The sequence below is a fragment of the Mytilus edulis genome, chromosome 1, assembly GCF_963676685.1.
Source record: "Mytilus edulis chromosome 1, xbMytEdul2.2, whole genome shotgun sequence".
Taxonomy (NCBI): Eukaryota; Metazoa; Mollusca; class Bivalvia; order Mytilida; family Mytilidae; genus Mytilus; species Mytilus edulis.
The window spans coordinates 7,385,489-7,404,061 of record NC_092344.1 but is presented as its reverse complement, the minus strand read 5'-3'; the positions used below and the strand labels follow the sequence as shown (position 1 = coordinate 7,404,061).

At 32.8% G+C, this 18,573-nt stretch overlaps 1 protein-coding gene across 1 annotated transcript in view; it reads left to right on the top strand.

Annotated features, from left to right (window-relative positions):
- LOC139522914 (von Willebrand factor D and EGF domain-containing protein-like) overlaps positions 1 to 18,573 on the top strand; it is a 102,680-nt gene that overhangs the window by 33,031 nt on the left and 51,076 nt on the right. The window contains exons 10-17 of the mRNA XM_071316549.1: positions 64 to 150; positions 5,443 to 5,826; positions 6,251 to 6,400; positions 6,868 to 7,080; positions 9,637 to 9,848; positions 14,960 to 15,230; positions 15,455 to 15,604; positions 17,351 to 17,537. Of these exons, the coding sequence (XP_071172650.1) occupies positions 64 to 150; positions 5,443 to 5,826; positions 6,251 to 6,400; positions 6,868 to 7,080; positions 9,637 to 9,848; positions 14,960 to 15,230; positions 15,455 to 15,604; positions 17,351 to 17,537 (1,654 nt within the window). The remainder of the gene's footprint in view (positions 1 to 63; positions 151 to 5,442; positions 5,827 to 6,250; positions 6,401 to 6,867; positions 7,081 to 9,636; positions 9,849 to 14,959; positions 15,231 to 15,454; positions 15,605 to 17,350; positions 17,538 to 18,573) is intronic.

The following is an 18,573-nucleotide window of genomic DNA, read 5'->3' as shown; positions in this document are numbered from 1 at the left end:
AATGTTTGCATATGTCTAAACGCAATGATTCACTACAGGGTAACCGGTTCTATTTTTTTTCAGGTGAAATGTGGCATTCGTATGAGATATTCAATAGATACATTACCAGGATTGCATCTTTACAGTCAAACTTTTACAGCTGGCCTTTATGTAAGAAATGGGTACTTCTCTCACATATTAACTTGATAAACATACAAATAATACCATTTATATATGTACACATTTTTTTTCTTTCGAAACCTTAACAATTGTGCCATATAAGGACAGTTCAAGGACCAGAGTAGGTTTTTGTCAAAAGGTATGATTTAATATTTCTCAAACATTTTTTTTATGTTCAAGTTCGACTCTTTTTTCAAAAACTCTTACTTTTATATGAAATCTATTGAATATAACATTTGCAATTATTAGAAGCACGAATGATTTGCCTTCTTTAGTCATAAAGGATAGAGGTCAAAGTTTGCGCAACTGTTTTTTTTTCTCCTAAGAATTGTGGGTATTTAATGCTCTTCAACGGCTTATTTGATTTGTCTTTTCTTCTTTTAAGTTCAACTTTTAGCATATCTAAAACGTCACACAAAGTGTTGCCCTTCCTCTTGAAACAATAGCAGTGTCTAAAATACAATTTGACAAAAAACGAATCATGGAATCCCCAATGAAAAGGATTGGCGTAAAATCTTTTGTCTTTTTTATCTTAATAACTCTTGACATTTTAACACTAATGTACGAGAAAATAAACTTTGCAGCTAGTTAATCAAACAGTAAGCCTCTTTTGTCTTTCAAAAACCCTTTTCTGGAGGGAAACACTAACGTTCTTTTGTCTCCTTGAAAACCTACAACACTGACAGAGACTGTATATCTCATAACAAGCGTATACCAATTAGGAATAGGGTCAAATTTAGGAAAAACAACTGTACAATTTATATACTCATTTACAATAAACGTGATCACCGAAGGCAACACACAGTAAGGGGGAAAGCATAATATTTTTGTTCTCGAATCATATATTTGACTAAACGTATCAACACCTGCTGTACATGGAGATGGATACGGAGTAAAATGGTATACTGGTTTTCTCTCACATGTAGTCATTGTGGTACAAGGCAAACATATCTACATCATGTGGGCCGTTGATATACTATATACAACCATGCACTTTTACTAAAAGTTGTGTCCGACTTTGACAGTGACCTTGAATGAACATCTGCAGGATTTCCGCAGTATTTATATATACTAAAGAACAGTTATTCATAAATGCAACCTGAAAAATTTCTTTCAGTATTTTGATGAGATCAAAATTTTTTGACTGTTGATTTTCCAAAGCATAAACAACAGCCTAATTGTCAACATGAGCAATTATTCTTTTACACCGATTGAGATGTTGAATGCTTATCAAACTATTTTTTTTAAAAGCTAATGCTTCTTTTAACATAATTGGAAGTTTCAAAGAGTTCTGATCCCAATAATCTGAAATTATTCCTTCTTTCATATCTTTTCCAGACATTGTAGCACCCCATTTGTAACCTGACGAATCAGTTGATATTTCTAAAATGAAATGTCGGCCTGATACCAATAAAAATAGTTTATCCTATGTATCTAAAAATTCCCATTCATGATTTCCGCCTTAATTTCATCGTCTATTAAGACATTGGAGAAATTTTGAATTTTGTTAGATATAGCTTGGTTAGAAGCGGATGTATACAATTTTGCACCTGCAAGAAACATAGATATCCATAAACCTGTAAACTTCTGTATTGTGGTAACTGGAACCCTCTGACTCTGTAAGATTTCAATTCTAAGATTTTTTTTAATTTTAATTTTCTTTTTTGGTTGACAAAAAACGATTGTCTTTTTGAGTCAATCGTCATTCCAAGAAAAGTAATGCATTGTACTGGCGTGAGCACCGATTTACTTATGTTAAAAAAAAATAGCCTAAGTGAGGGAATAAACTGACCGCTAAATGTATTGAAATATTAGCCCGAGTCATGGGGTTATCTAATTCTTTGAATAATGGATCGTTGAACTCCCCGATGAGACGGTCATCAATGTTTAATAGAGAGGAAACAGATAACTGTCTTAATAACGATATAGCAGTGAAATTTAATGTTGTATACGCGAAAGCAGAATTTTTCCACCCAAAAGCCAAGGTGTTAGATTGAAAATAATGACCACCCTCCTCCCCCCACTGAAAACCTAAAAGTGTTTTTGCATCTTCTGAGACCAATACGTTGTCGTAACCGGACTTGTCGTCAAAACTATCTTTCTTAACCATCTTAGGAACATCCACTAATGTATCTAATTTAAAAGGTGTGTCTCTCATAAAACAGTTCAAATACATAAGGTTTATATCTATATTTGGCACAAATTTTTGGAATTTTGTATCCTCAATGTTCTTCAACTTTGTACTTGTTTGGCTTTATAAATATTTTGATATGAGCGTCACTGATGAGTCTTATGTAGACGAAACGCGCGTCTGGCGTACTAAATTATAATCCTGGTACCTTTGATGACTGTTTATACATCGTCTTGGCTTTGATTGTTAAATGGTGGTAAGAGAAACTATATGGGGTGGATGAACTTTTCCAAGGTAAGTAACGGCACCAGATTTAATACGTTCAAAGAATTCATAATTTATAAAATCCACAAAATTTTCAGAATTGCGAGCATTTTTTAATTGCCTTGCGGGTGGGAATTTGCATTCCCCAAAATTCCCCAAAATTCTCCTTTGTAAGGTTGCATAAAATCATGGATGTTAACCCTTTTCTCAAGCCATTTCAATTGCTCCCTTTTAGGATCAGCATTTATAGAACGCCACTGCTTAACATGACTATGTAAATTTCCTGCCACAAAGTATTTTGGATCATAAACAGCAAAGGGATCATGGAGAATCATATTTACAACCAACGGAGTTGAATTATGATAAAAGTTCGGTAAATAATCGACAACTTTATTATCTTCAGTTACTAGTCTTGGAGGAAAACACCCATTCTCTACTGTCCATGGTTGAAAAGTATGCATATATTCCCATTCATTGGGTTTTACAGTCGTTGATCCAGATGAAATCTACAAAATAAGTCGTCACTATTTACGTGGACAGTCAACTCTAAAATGAGACAAATCGCCACAAAAATGACACCCACTATAATTGAGACCAGGCCTGATTCTTGAGGTACCACCCCCTCTTCTGTTTTGGTTATAGTATGAACTTGGTGGTGCTGAGTTGGGAAAACGAGGCATAAAATGTTGCATCATTTGGAACATAGGTGGGAACTGATCTATAGAATTTGAAGCATTTCCCATAACATTATTTCCTTCAATCTTTGATGTTTATTCATTGTCTTGATTGATATTTTCATGTAACTTTTCTGTTCTTTTTCGTATAGTTTTGACTCCGCAGCGGAACATAATAAGGATGTAACAAGATGGCCAATTCTGGGTTGCGATTTATTGCAAAAAAAAGTTGCAATACCAAGGAAAATAACTCTATGTTATTGTGATCCTATCTGCTCCCCATCTCATCTAAATGCATGAGTTTCAATAGCAGACTATAAACATGTATCTTTCCCGCTCTAGTGGAGTCCTCGTTTACTTCACGTTACGCTTGAGCTACTGTGTCTACACTTAAACTCTTTTTCATCTCATCAATTTGCTGATTCAAATCTTATGTTTAATAATAAGCTTCATTTTATCATAAAATTTAATCAGTTCTATTCTTGAATTTTGAAAAATCCTTGAAACGTTCAAAAATCGATTGTAAAGAAGAATTATTTTTTGTGCCTATAGCCTCTGCAGATGTAAACTTGCTGCACATCTCGTTACCTAATGTATATTGACGCAACATTGAATCTGATTTCCAACCTACATGAAGTTTTATTGCATCTTTATTTATGCCTAACCATGCCAATGTCAATGCACAACCACTTCGGGTGCTATGAGGGGTTTCTACCTCCCACAAATTTATATTAGTAAGGTACAATTTTAATCTAGCATTCGCTGCCGACGAAGACAACGGTTTACTGCTCAATTTCTGATGTGAATCTAATGGACCAAAAGCATAGCTCAAATTTAAATTAAAACCTTTGCTATCACAGAGCTGTACATAATATTGTAACATTTTGACTGGACAAAATTCAGCATGAGTTTTTAAAACGACAACAACTCTTGGATCACGAAGGTCAACAGTTTTATCTTTGGTAAGTTGAATTACAATGCCATTATTCTCCGGAAGTACAAAAATCTAAGTTGTTAATAACAAACCAAGATCACCTGCTCTATCCCCGATGCTAGCGAGCAGATCTCTTTGGTAGATATATTTTTGTGCGTTCGAAAGCTCTGGGTTACAGAGTTTGTATGAAATATGTCTGGAAATTTTGAGAAGTTTGTTTTAAATAAAGGCAGTGCATGCTTCGAAATGGTAGCACTGGAGGAATGTTCCAGTCTTATTGCTGATAAAACAGAAGTTAATGCAGGATTTCCAAAGCCTGTAACATTATTCCAGTCAGTACCTATGCCATTATCCCGAAAAATTGCTCTTAATTGATCAATGAGACTGTCTACTGACCCCGAGGATCTTCTAAAATGACATTCACATGACTTGTCGCATTTTTTTGTATTTCCCTGTGAAGAACACCCTGATTTATGCATGTGTGTTTTTACCTTTCCATCTTTGAAAATTAAAAACATTCTTATATCTAATGACAGCGCGGACGATAGACCTCTCTGAGGATTCAAATTGTTAAGGAAACTAATCCGTTATAACATGTATAATTTTAAAGCTTCTTTCTGTTTGGAGTATTTTGTACTTTGTAAGAGTGCATCCAATTCATGTAACCTTTTGTTAATACTGTCGTTATCACTCTGTATTCCAGAGGATAAAGGCGTGTCATTCTATAAAAGGATAAAGAAAAAACCTTAACAAACAAGGGAAATCTTTATGCAAAAATAGTTATAATTTTCTGATTTTTTTGTTTGTTTAATTATTATTTTACATATTATTTATTCAATATTATATTCTTAAATCTAAGGTTCGCCCCAAACCATATCAACCAAGATCGATAATAATATAACAGTTACAGCCTATTTATGAGGTCAATACATGATATATCAACCCACAGAAGTATATCGTCAGTCAATATACTTCTTTCAGATCAATATATCCTTGTATTGACCTAATAAAAATATTATATACAATTTATAATAGATATAGGAAGGCGTGGTGTGAGTGCCAATGAGACAACTCTCCATCCAAATAATACATTAATATTTATTGAAATAAACATTGCATAATATTAAATTTTACTAGCAGTATACATAATCAAGTTTAATAGCTCAAGTTTACTTTCAATGAGAGTTATTCTTATTATTTTTTCAGCTGTGCAACAATAAGAATAATCATTTGTGCATATTATTTCACGACAACATCTTCTTTATTTGTTTTCATTTTAGCCAGCAAAATATGAATATACTGTGAATGAGGGAGAATCAATCGACATAACCTTTACGTCAACAGCGCCCGTTGGATGTATATCATCACATGACGCCGTGAAGACAAACTGTGAACAGAATTTCTACATTTTTCAACAAATGGCTGACCAAACTTCAGTATCACGCAATAACAACATTGTGAAAGCAGATATAGTTTTTGAAGCTCAATTTTGTGGTTTAAGTATAAACAGTCTAAATTGGGAAAATGAGACAATACTGCGTGTGCACGGATTAAGTGACTCAATGTATAACTTTCATGATCGATCAACAATTCTCAAGATATCTACATTAGCAGTATCGGAGTCAAATTATATTTGGAGAGATGTACAAGTTCCATATATAATGGTTAATATATGTTGAATATTTTAATGACGATTTTCCATTTTTGACAAATAAATAAGCACAGACGTGCAAGTATTTCCGTATTATTTCCCAAAATTATAATAATGAAAAGTATGTGTTAATTAAGGAATGACTGTAATATTTTTTCTGTCTATGAAGAAATAACATAAAAAATGTGATGCACACAATAACCTGCGTATCGATTTTTTTTAAATTGTGCACCACATTTTTTATGTTATTTCGAATAGACAGAAAACATATTACAATCATTTCTTATAATTTAATTTCAAATTGCGTTTTAAACCGGTTTAAACCATAAAAAACGTTGATGACGACACGGTCCCATGACAAAATTATGTCTATGAGCTGATAAACAAAACAACGTCATCAAAAATAAAATTATTGTAAATAAAGTCTATAATTTCAGGTCACAGTTATAGACAAGGATTATGTTCTTATTGACAGACAATGTATGTCTTACAACGACCCCCATATAACTACTTTTGACGGGAGATTGTATCATTATATGAACGTTGGGGAATTTGTAATGTACAAGAATGACAAAGGTCCTTATTCGGTATGTACTAATATTACAAACGAGTAGTTCACAACTATATTTTATTTAGTTATTTCAGATTTTATTTACGATGCAGTCAAGCAAAAATAATAAATAATAATTTGTATACTGAAATTAACATTTTTCAGCCCGAACATATTGTATTGGGTGAATGTAAGCAAAAAAGATGAGACACGAGTAAATAATACTTGAAGTTGTATCCATATTACAATATAATTATATATACAATATTTTCATAATTAGTAGACAAACGAAATAGTTCATTAAATTTTACACGAACTATAGATAAAGGAGATTCCTCAAGACCTTTTTGATTGGTCAATGTGTATAAGATAAGAGTTGGCGCTTACGAATATTTTAAAATATCAGTAACAATGTAATGTTTAGAAGCTTTTTCTGACACTATCAATACGATTTTTTTTTTAATTTCCGTTTGAAACCAATTATTTTTTTCTGCTATGCATCAGGTGCACGGTTTATTTACGAACTGTGGTTTTGGATGGGCTGGATCATCGTGTCATTGTGGTATAGCTGTCAGAAGTCGCGATTCTTTGTTTGTCTTACGGACCTGCCAAACAATTTCAAGAACAGAGAAGCATTTACTTCCAGAACCTATTACTAAGCTTCTAAGATGTCATGACAAGGATTTAGTGATAGAACATAATAGAAATAGTTACAAGGTTTGTTACAAAATAAACAGTAAAAGTATTAATTCAAGTGTCGGGGTGTACAATTATTGTAACGTGTCAAAATGTATAAGAAAAAAACTACTGTCGACCTTTTTACTATAAACACAGACAAAATGAATGAAGTAATTTAAAGTCATATAACAAAATACAGAACTCTAATTTGGCGGGTTAAAACATGTTAACGGGATCCCAACCCTCTCCCTAACCTGGGACCGTGGTATAACAGTACAACATAAGTACGAACTGTAAAAATCAGTTGAAAAAGGCTTAACTCATCAAATGGACACAAATACAATGGACGGTGACTTGTACATTCCATCAACAAAAAAGGCACTAGGTACAGATCTGAGAGAACTCGCAGTTAACTGACAGACTGTTTAAAGCCACTAACATCTAATGAAAAAAATCATACATTAAAGACTAAATTATCAATCCGTACACATCCAACATCCAATGGATTTAGTGTAAAGACGTCATAAACAGCCATAGAAAAACATGACCTTGTACAATACCAAGAATACAGGTATCGAAAGATTGTAGATCTAAAAATTGGTATATGTATATAACATACTAGTAATATTTAGTTTGCTTTTAATCTACTGATAACAAAATCAATATTTATACCAATAAAAAAAATCATTATCAAATGGTAAAATCAAAAGATCAAACACATCAAATGGAATGAATACAGCTGTCATATTTCGGACTTCGTATTGGTATTTTCGAATGTAAAGAAGTTGGATTAAACCTGTTTTTAAGCTACCTTATTCTCTCACTTGTATGACAGTCGCATATAATTCCATTATATTGCCAACAATGTTTGAGCTTAACATACCGACATAATAGGTAAAAGGCTAAACAATTGAGATGCAGCAGTCACTTTTATGTTTTTATTTTAATAACTATTAAAATAGACAAGGTCAACAAGGAAAACAAAATGGCATTTAAACAATATATAGACAAAGCACATCATCAAAATCGACAGAAAAAATACTAAGAAAAAGCAAAGCACAATAGCACTATAACAAAATGGCGCGGTGTTTGCATACCGATCCCCGCAAAAATTATTTGTAATACCCGTATTTAAACGTGCATGTATATATGACTTTTGACGTGACTCAGTTTAATGCCTCAATCTATCGGAATTTGACTTTGGGCGTTTTTGGTGCAGATAGAACCTGGGATCCGATTTGGTAGCCAAAGGTTTTTTTCACAGTGATGTTTCCATTGTTTTTAGCCCTTGTAGTTTTTTTATTGGCGTCTTTGTCAATATACTATACTACAAATATGTGTTTTTGATGTTTTATTTAAAATTGCTAGGTTTAACACCCCCCCACCCCCCATTTTTTTGTACTTAATCAAGAATATGACAGTTGTATTTCACTCGTTCCGTTAAATACATGCAATACAGTTGCAGGCGAGGTAATGACGTTGCTAGCGTAAAATGTTATTTCGTGATATTAAACTGTGACATATCGAGAAAAAGATGCATTTCCCGACTGTTTTTAAGTATTTAAATTGATATAATCTGAACACGAGTACATGATGAAAATACGCAAAAATGACGCTTTTTTCTCTAAAACCTGAAACTGTGTTGAAAATTCATTATTTCTAAAGAAATGTTGTACATTTTAAGAGCATATTTATCTAAAGAAGACTTTCATAATGTTTGTACAAATATCTGCTTGAATTTATCTGTTTTAAATTCACCTTGGAGTTTGGCATTTTTACCTATACTTTTTTTCCCTGGTAAACAGTTTGTTTGCAAGCAAAGTTAACATTGCAACTGCTTTTTTAAGCCCTTTTGATTTTGTTCATAACAAATTCCATTTAAATAAATATAAATTGCAGCGTAAATGTGAAATGACAGAATAAAAACAGTGTTCGTGCATAGTAAGGGAAGTGGATACACAATTCCTCGGATGAGTTAGCATGTTACCAGAGTAGGAAACCAGTTTAAGCAGGACTTTGCTCTTTGTTTCATAAGATTTATTGTTTCTAAATTAAAACATCAATCATTTTCTTAAACTTTTTGCTATTGTTTTTTTCTATTTCATGTACCTACAGATTCTACAACTGTACCAGGTGTTCTACGATATGTACCATCCACTCGATCAGTTAAATTTACAAATTTAAAACGAGAGGCCTGCCTAGCGTTTAAATTATTTTAAATTTAACTATCGAGGGTGGATAAATAACGTATTGCACGAAACTTGGTGGTGGAAACTGTTTCTATAATGATTTAAAGACGATATACAGACAATTTGAATCCTTCTTTATGTATGATGTGTAAAGGTGTGTTCTTTCTATATTGCGTCATCAAGCATGGTCGCCTTTTTTTCATTACGTCACAATAGGAAATTCATAGGAAAGCAAGATAGTTTTGATGTCATAATCGAATTTTGACCCATGACGAAAAGAGATCAAACGAACCACAAGTTGATTGAATAAAAATAATAAACAGGTCAGGAAAATGATAAATCAGGTAAATTAGAGAAATGTACTAACCGACTTGTATAAATACTTGAAGTTATTTTTACTTTGTAGATAACTTTGCCTATCGGAACAGAAATCAATTTTACGATATCACGACGGTCAAAGTTTATATCAATGATTGCAATAAAGCCATCTATTTGTGATATCAATAAAGCAAGAGGTTTGTGTGGTGTTCCTAGTACAACAAAGGACCAGTCAGATGATTTTACTCATCGTCAAAATGGACCGATTAACAACGACCAGGAATTTGCAGATTCCTGGAGGTATTATTTTGTTGTGTATGCACAGAGGAAAAAAATGACACCCCTTCATTTTATCATTGGTGATTTGTTTTCGGTTTATTTTAAGAGTATTTGATCACTGAACCTATGATTTTCTTATATTTCTTTCTTTTCATTTATTCGTTACGCGAAGTATGAAGTGATGACCTGGGTGGGTTTTTTTTATTAGTGGAAATTTTGTTACAATACAGAATTTATCTTAAGTTATACTATAATATCATCGAATGTTTTAGTTCAGTTTAAATATATTTTATTGTCTAAATAAACAATAAGATGGAATACAAGAAATAAAAACTGAACATAATCCTCTCCGAAAAAGTACATTATATCAAAATTCAAGATGACTGCTATTATATAGTTCTGTACAATATAACAAATATATACAATAAATATATTATGCTTAAACAGTAACTGTTGGATACCAGTACATTTAAAGATATTTATCAAAGAATAGTTTTTTCAAAGAATCGATATTTATCAAGAAACTATTTAACCACTGGGTCGATACCACTGCTGGTAGACATTTCGTCCTTGGGGGTATCACCAGCCCAGTATTCAGCCCTTCGGTGTTGACATGAATATCAATACATGTTTTGGTTTTTTTTATAAATAAATTAGTTGTTTCTAAAGAATGAAATTTTTGAAATACTAAGGATTTTCTTATCCCAGACATAGATTACCTTAGCCGTATTTGGTACAACTATTTGGAATGTAAGGTCCTCAATGCTCTTCGCTGTAATGTCCGGTCAGAATGGGGACGTTAAATCCGATGTCTCGTTATTAGAGAGTTCCACAATCCTTGTACGTTAAGAACCCTTGCAACAACTCCATGAGTGGTCCGTAGGTGGCCTGTTGCAAGGCAAATTTTCTGTCCCTATCAAATATACCATTACTTTCCATTGACATCCAAAGTTCCCCGACCATCATCCCAAATGGCCTCTATTATGACAAGACCTACCCATTGTATTATTGTTAACTTGTTCTCGTCCTGAACATGCATGCAATATTTGCCACTGGACGTTACGCAACCAACAATCAATCAATCCTTAGTGCTCTTCAACTTTTTATTTGTTTGGATTCATGCTATTTTGATCTGAGCGTCACTGATGAGTCTTGTGTAGACAAAACGCGCGTCTGGCGTATTAAATTATAAGCCTGGTACCTTTGATAACGATTTACACCACTGGGTCGATGCCACTTCTGGTGGATGTTTCGTCCCCGAGGGTATCACCAGCAAAGTAGTCAGCACTTTGGTGTTGACATGAATATCATTATATGTTAGGTTTTTTTTTTTAATTTGTCATTTAGTTCGGTATTTATCGCATACTTTTTTTATGCCAGTTTTTTTTTTTGCAAGAGTACACACCCCTCTGCTAATGAGGTTCATAAAGTGTCCTACACACGACTTTTATATATACAACTACAGGTAGATGACTTCAACAAACACTTGGTTCCATGACAATCATAAGGATTTTAGCGTTTCCATTGTCGTTCTCCATTTTCTCTGCATTAAAACCGTATGTCAAATCTCATTGTGAAAAAAAACATTCCTCAACTGGTACCTAACGCATGTGCATGTTCACATTATGCGGAATTTATAAGCAGCGGTTTGCTTCTGACACAAACTGCTTTAGTAGACGAATGAAACGGTCTATTGAAATCGGTAATACATCTATTTCATGATCACCGTCACAAGTACAAATTGTAGGTTTACGTCCTTTTCCGTCAGGTATCTAAAACTAACGTATCTTTAAAACTTCCTTTGGCGGAAAATTACAAAAATGCTGTGTAATTCTAAGGCAAAATGCTTAAAATTTGACTTTTTACGAAATAGGAAGGTTGAAATCATTATGTTTTTAAAAGAATTTGGCCGAAAACTTAAGAAAGCAGGTAAGTTAAAAGTTATTTAACTTTAAAATTGAATCTACAACGTGTTTCCCTACAGTATATGCGAACAAATCATGAATAATATCTTCTTGCATATGTATTTCTGTTTTGAATCTTGCTATTTTACGATTTTCCGTCAGTTTATTTGATCTTATTACACAAAAGTTACGCTTCCGATTTTTAAACTAAAAAGGCCGAAAGATTTCAGAGCAGACAATTTCTATTTGTACACGGACAGAAGCCATTCGGCAATCCTCGGTAGAATCTGCTCTCCTTCTATCGTTAGATGATGGTACGGAATCGGCCGAGTTGAGACGAATGGGACAGAAGCCTAAAAACATGTACAATTCACCTATATTCGAACACATTGTTCACTCATCATAGGTATTTCCATATCGGCATTTTTATTAAAAGGGCTTATATAATCCTATTTTAATGGCTGCCGTCATGATAAGGCAACATGGCTGCTATGCAAATTAGCAAATTATCCCAAATTTTTCCATATGGGGCATACGATACAGTTACAGGTGAGGTAATGACGTTGCTAACATAAATTGTTATTTTCGCGACGTCAAACTATGACTTATCGGGAAAAGATTCAGTTTTCGACTGATTTTTATCATTCAAACTGATTTATCTTGAAAACGAGTTCATGGACCCCTCTTTTTGAAAATGCCATTTGGTTTGATTACGCGAGAAGATTATGTGTGACAATTTTCATGAAAACGTAATTAGTGCAATTTGTTTTAATTTGATAAATATACAGTAAAAAATTCATTATAATTCGATAAATTGAGTTATTTCCGAATTAAAAATGTAAAAATATTTAGGATAATTAATGAAATACAGAAATTACAAATTATTTAACAAAAAAACAATTGTGTTTATCTTTTAAAACAAAAAAGTTATGTATTTCTTTCGAAAGGGAAAATACGGCCACATATCCGAATTTTGAGCAAGTATACAAAATTTCGACCTCATTTTACTAAAAAAAAAAGTAGCACATGGAGGTATATTTTTTATTACATATTGGATTTAATCATGTAAAAAATTGTCTATATAGAATTTTTTATCAAAATGTAAATACTGGATCAAAACTGGATCGCATGCCCTTAATTTACCAACGTTTAGCAAAACACAATAACAGTATTAAATTTATAAAGTTTCAACCATTGAAAAAAGTAAAATCACAAAAATACTGAAAATCTAATCGGAAAGTCCATAATCACATGGCAAAATCAAATAACAAAACACATAAAAAACGAATGGACAAGAACTGGAATCGATTCATGAACATCAAGGCTGTAAACGTAAAGAATTTGACGATTCCCGTAAAATTTGCGAACTATTTTTGATTTAACGACTACAGAAGGCATATTAGTCAAATAACAGTTACTGAATTACATGATACACAGGAAAAATTTGCTCACACGAATTTCACATCAATCTCACACATGAAAAAAATTCACGTGAGATTCACCTCATTCAGGCTTATACATGAAACTCACGTGAAAATTATAATGTGAATTTCACGTGAATTGAGATTCACATGAATCTGATGTGAAATTTTTCACATGAATTTCATATGAAATTTACAACAACAAAAAAATGATATTTTTCATGATTTTAATTAAATTTGAAAATTTAGATGTTTTTTGAATTACTCTATTTTAAAAATTCATGTGAATTTCAAATGAAAAAATTTTACGTGATTTTCATGTGAAATTCACAAGAGTTTCACATGAGAATCACGTGAAACTCACAAAAATTGATTTCACGTGAGTTTCACGTATAAGCTCGTTTGAGGTGAAAAAATTGTGAATTTCACGTGAGATTCACATGAATTTAAATTCACGTGAAATTGATGTGAGTGAAATTTGCCTGTGTATGTCGAATGAATGTTATAACAATTTCGTTTTCAGCCCACTATATACGAAAAATGCGTAGATATTATAATTACAGATTGTTGTCACCATTCAATTTGGCTGTTCCCACGTGTCGATTAAAACTTAAATATATGAACAGACTATTGATTTGTTCAACGTATCTAGTATTTTTTTTATTATTCTATCATTCAGAAGTTTAACTCCCGATTTGTTTGAACATTGAATTATTATTATGTATTTCGTTTTATTACAAAACCCAGTAAATGTTTAATTTCTAATAGCAACTATTTGTAACAAAGAACCAAGTTACGGCATGTTTAGTCTCAGATTGTCTGGAAACCTTGTTTGTTGATAACCATTGCGAAACATATCAGAATTATAGTGACCAAATCTAAAAAGTATACTTTTTTAATGAACTTATATCACAATATCTCACAAACCGTGACAGTTGAAGTTGAAAATAAGACGAAAAGTATTCGGCATTCATTGTATAGTTTGGTCAATGTTCAAAGTTATCGATGGCCTTGACCTTTTACCCATATTCTTTTTACTAAATAAAGTCATAAATGGTAACAAATAAATGCAAAATAACGTTTAAAAATGTTTACAGCGAGCATAGCTATTATTTTGTAACAAGGTTAAATTTGGGCGGTCACGATCATTTAAAAATTTCGATTTATGACCATTTATTGATACAATAAGTTATCAAGTTTTTAGCAACCATATATATATTGGTTCAAATTAATATGAATTATTATAGATCCATATAAAAAGATATTGGGTCAATATCGGCACTAAACCAATTGGAATTTCAAATTCCCTTCAGAACGATAATTGTGTTTCTTGACGAATGTAATTCACTGAAATGATTTTTTATAATGTGTAATTCAGTTTATTTCCAGTCCGGTTGTTTCTTGTTCGAACTATAAACATCAGAGATATTTCGTTTTGTTTTGTCGAACTTTGTGTCTGTATTTGATAGTTGTTTTGAGCTTTTTATCGTTCTGATGAATTCATCCCTTTGAACCGCTAAATTTGTACTTATCTTGTGCTGTAATACCACTGCCCAAGATTAGAGTAGAATTTGGCGCCAACAGATATTTCAACTAAGCCACATGCTGCTGTAGGGATTCGTTCATTGTTGAAGGCCATGTAATGACCTATAGTTGATTGCTTCTGACTCATTTAGTTTATGGTTGGGAGTAATCTAATTGGCAATGAAACCACTCTTTTTGGTTTTATATTCAAAGGTCATTCTTTTTTCCTCAAGAGTTCAAAGACATCAATTCCTTACTAACTTCTTTTCACTTTTGCTTGCAGGATATCTCCGACAATGATTGCTGAACAATTGTTTTGCGTCGATAATGTACAGTGTAATTTAACTGATATTACAGACTTTTGTTCAGAAACACTCATGACAGAAGAGGAGACGATGACTTCATTTTCTACTGCATGTTCAACATCTCAAGGAAAAAAGCGATCTGTTAACTATGTCGACAAAATTGTACAACGCACCTTTAGTGGTGATGATGACGTAATTGATATTCCGTGTTTTACATACGACGAGAGTGTTTTTAGTACTGAAGTGACGGTATGTTATTAGGCCTGACGACTTACTACAGATAGCTTAAAAAATGGAAAATAATTTCTCAATAGAAAAAAACTTTCAATTATTATAGATTTTCGATTTAGTATTATTTGAAAATAGTCATATGTTTGTTGAATGCTCATTACAAAAGTGAGAAATACAAGATTAGTATATAAAAACAGTAAGAGGATTTGTGCTGATCAATTACTTCTTCATTTAATTTATAGATTCCTGAGACATTTAGAAATGGCTGGACGGAAAACACTGCATGGCAGACCTGCATGGACGAAATACAAAATGCGCTGCCACAAGAGGTGGCCAACTTGGTAGATGTCTCTGTAGATGAATTTGTTGAATCATGCGTATTGGATATTAAGGTTATCATAAAATTTATGTAAAAAGATTAGAAATATAAATATTAGACAGAAAACCAATGAAACTTTTTAATTTTCATTAATCAAAACATCCAAGAACAAGATATCTATAAACACTACACAACCGACGTGTAGTGTAAAGTTTATTCTATAAAAAATGAATAAGATTTAAAATCAAATTTAAATGACAATATTGTAAGAACATAGATATGAATTTTAACTGGACGAATCAGACACAAACAAAAAAGATTTTAACTGTTTTTTTCTAGTATTTAGTTAAACAAAACAATTTCACTCTAGAAAACATAATTCGGGGGTTGTCGTTTGTTAATGTGTTACATATTTGCACTTTTTCCATATTTGTTTTCGTTCATTTTTTTATATAAATAAGCCGTTAGTTTTCTCGTTTGAATTGTTTTTCATTGTCATTTCGGCGCCTTTTATAGCTGACTATGCGGTATGGGCTTTGCTCATTGTTGAAGACCGTACCGTGAACTATGGTTTTTTGCTGACAGTTGTCTCATTGGCAATCATACCACATCTTCTTTTTTTTTTATATGTAATGCTTTTCATAAATCATATTACATGATTAACTTGATTTCTCATTTTTACAGAGACTTTGTTTACTGTGCCCATAAATTTAGAAACGATCCTAGTAAACTTATCGATCCTTTAAATACCCTAATTATAAAAAGTTACCAATTCAACACTGTAATTAAATCTTTGAATAATGCCCGTATTGGTTTTAATATTCTAAAAGGAAACTAAATATTATTGCTATATACATATCCATCTTCATAGATCTATAATCTGTCGATACCTGTATCTTTGCATTGCACAAATGAATGTGTTTTTTTTCTGACTGTTTATAACGTCTTCACACTAAATCTATTGGATGTTGGATGTGTAATGATTGATCATCAGATATCAGACGATGATTGTTTTATTAGTTGTTATTGGCCTTGATGAACTAGCTGTCAGTTACTGTGAAAACTCTCAGATCCGTACGTACTGTCTTTGTTTTGTTGGGATGTACAAGTACCCGTCCACGTCCACTCTGTGTTTTTGTAAGATGTATTTCAATTTATATTTATCGGACTGTCCTAGGTTAGTTTGATGGTTTGGATCCCGATTAAAGGGTGAACCCAACCATATTCTGTATACATATGTATGTGCCTGTCTAAATCAGATTTCTTGTAATTCAGTGGTTATCGTTGTTGCTGTGTTACATATTTGGTTTTATTTAATTTTTTGTACGTCTATAAGGCCGTTAGTTTTCGAATTTGTATTGTTTAACATCTGTCACCTTGATTTTTTTTATAACTGACTATACGGTATGAGCTTTTGGAAAGCCGTACTGTGACCTTTAGTTGCAAACTCCGAAACAGTGGTGACGTTGCTTCGCTAAACTATCAACGTAGCGTAGTAAAGAGGACGTTACGCTGTTTCAGAGTTCGCTTTAGTTCTTTATAGAATTGAGAATGGAAATGGGGAATGTGTCAAAGAGACAACAACCCGACCATAGAAAAAAAACAGCAGAAGGTCTCCAACAGGGTTCAACGTGGCGAGAAATTCCCGAACCCGGAGGCATCCTTCAGCTGGCCCCTAAACAAATATATAATGTCTGTATCATCAAGTCACTTGTAAAGAATTGTCTTATTGGCAAGCATACCACATCTTCTTTTCATTATAACTAAAGTATTTGATTTTTCTAAGTTTAAATTGACATCAAATTTTATTTTTCAAAAGCTTGTCGGTGATACAACTTTTCTTCCTGATACTATTGGTACTATGCTGACTTTCGTTATGACAGAAATAAGGCGAAATGAGTCATTGTATCTTTTAAATACAACAGAAGGATCACAGACTTTAGTGGAATATGTTACAAGCTTCTTGTGTCCTAACAACTGTAGTGAAAATGGAAACTGTGCTATGGGTAAAATTGTGTTATTCTTCTACCTGTTCAAATGAAAAATTGGTGTGCAAGACGTAAACGGAATAGGAACAGTGAGGCCCACAATTATGTGTAAATATTTGGTGTTCCAATACACGATCTTTAATTTGCTCGTAGATCAGTTAAGTACGTACGTTAAGCTTTTTTAGACAATAAACACAAATTTCTCATTTGAAAACTTTACGTTTAGTGAGAATGTGTTTTAGATATACGAAAGCAGTACAAGCACACCGTAGATAATAGGGGCGTATAGTTATATACAGCAGCAAGAAAAATATCAATCCAAAATTTCCGAAAAAAGAAGACCATGTGAGTTATATTTTCATCCGATTAGTCCTACCACAACAGGTGTCTATTAAACTTGGGCCGTGTTCACACAAAACGCCGTGTACAGTAAAATTGAGAATGGAAATCGGGAAGGTGTCAAAGAGACAACAACCCGACCATAGACAAAACAACAGCAGAAGGTCACCAACAGGTCTTCAATGTAGCGAGAAATTCCCGCACCCGCAGCGTTTTTCAGCTGGCCCCTAAACAAATATATACTAGTTCAGTGATAAATGAACGCCATACTAATTTCCAAATTGTACACAAGAAACTAAAATTAAAATAATACAAGACTAACAAAGGCCAGAGGCGCCTGTCTTGGGACAGGCGCAAAAAAATACGACAGGGTTAAACATGTTTATGAGATCTTAACCCTCCCCTATACCTCTAGCCAATGTAGAAAGGTAAACGCATAACAATACGCACATTTAAAATTCAGTTCAAGAGAAGTCCGAGTCTGATGTCAGAAGATGTAACCAAAGAAAATAAACAAAATGACAATAATACATAAATAACAACAGACTACTAGCAGTTAACTGACATGCCAGCTTCAGACTCAATCAAACTGATTGAAAGATTATGATTTCATCATATGAATATCAAGCCCAATCCTTCCCGTTAGGGGTTAAGTATCATACCATCATAACATATATGAGAAGAACATAACCTGTCTCATGCCAACAACTGGTTT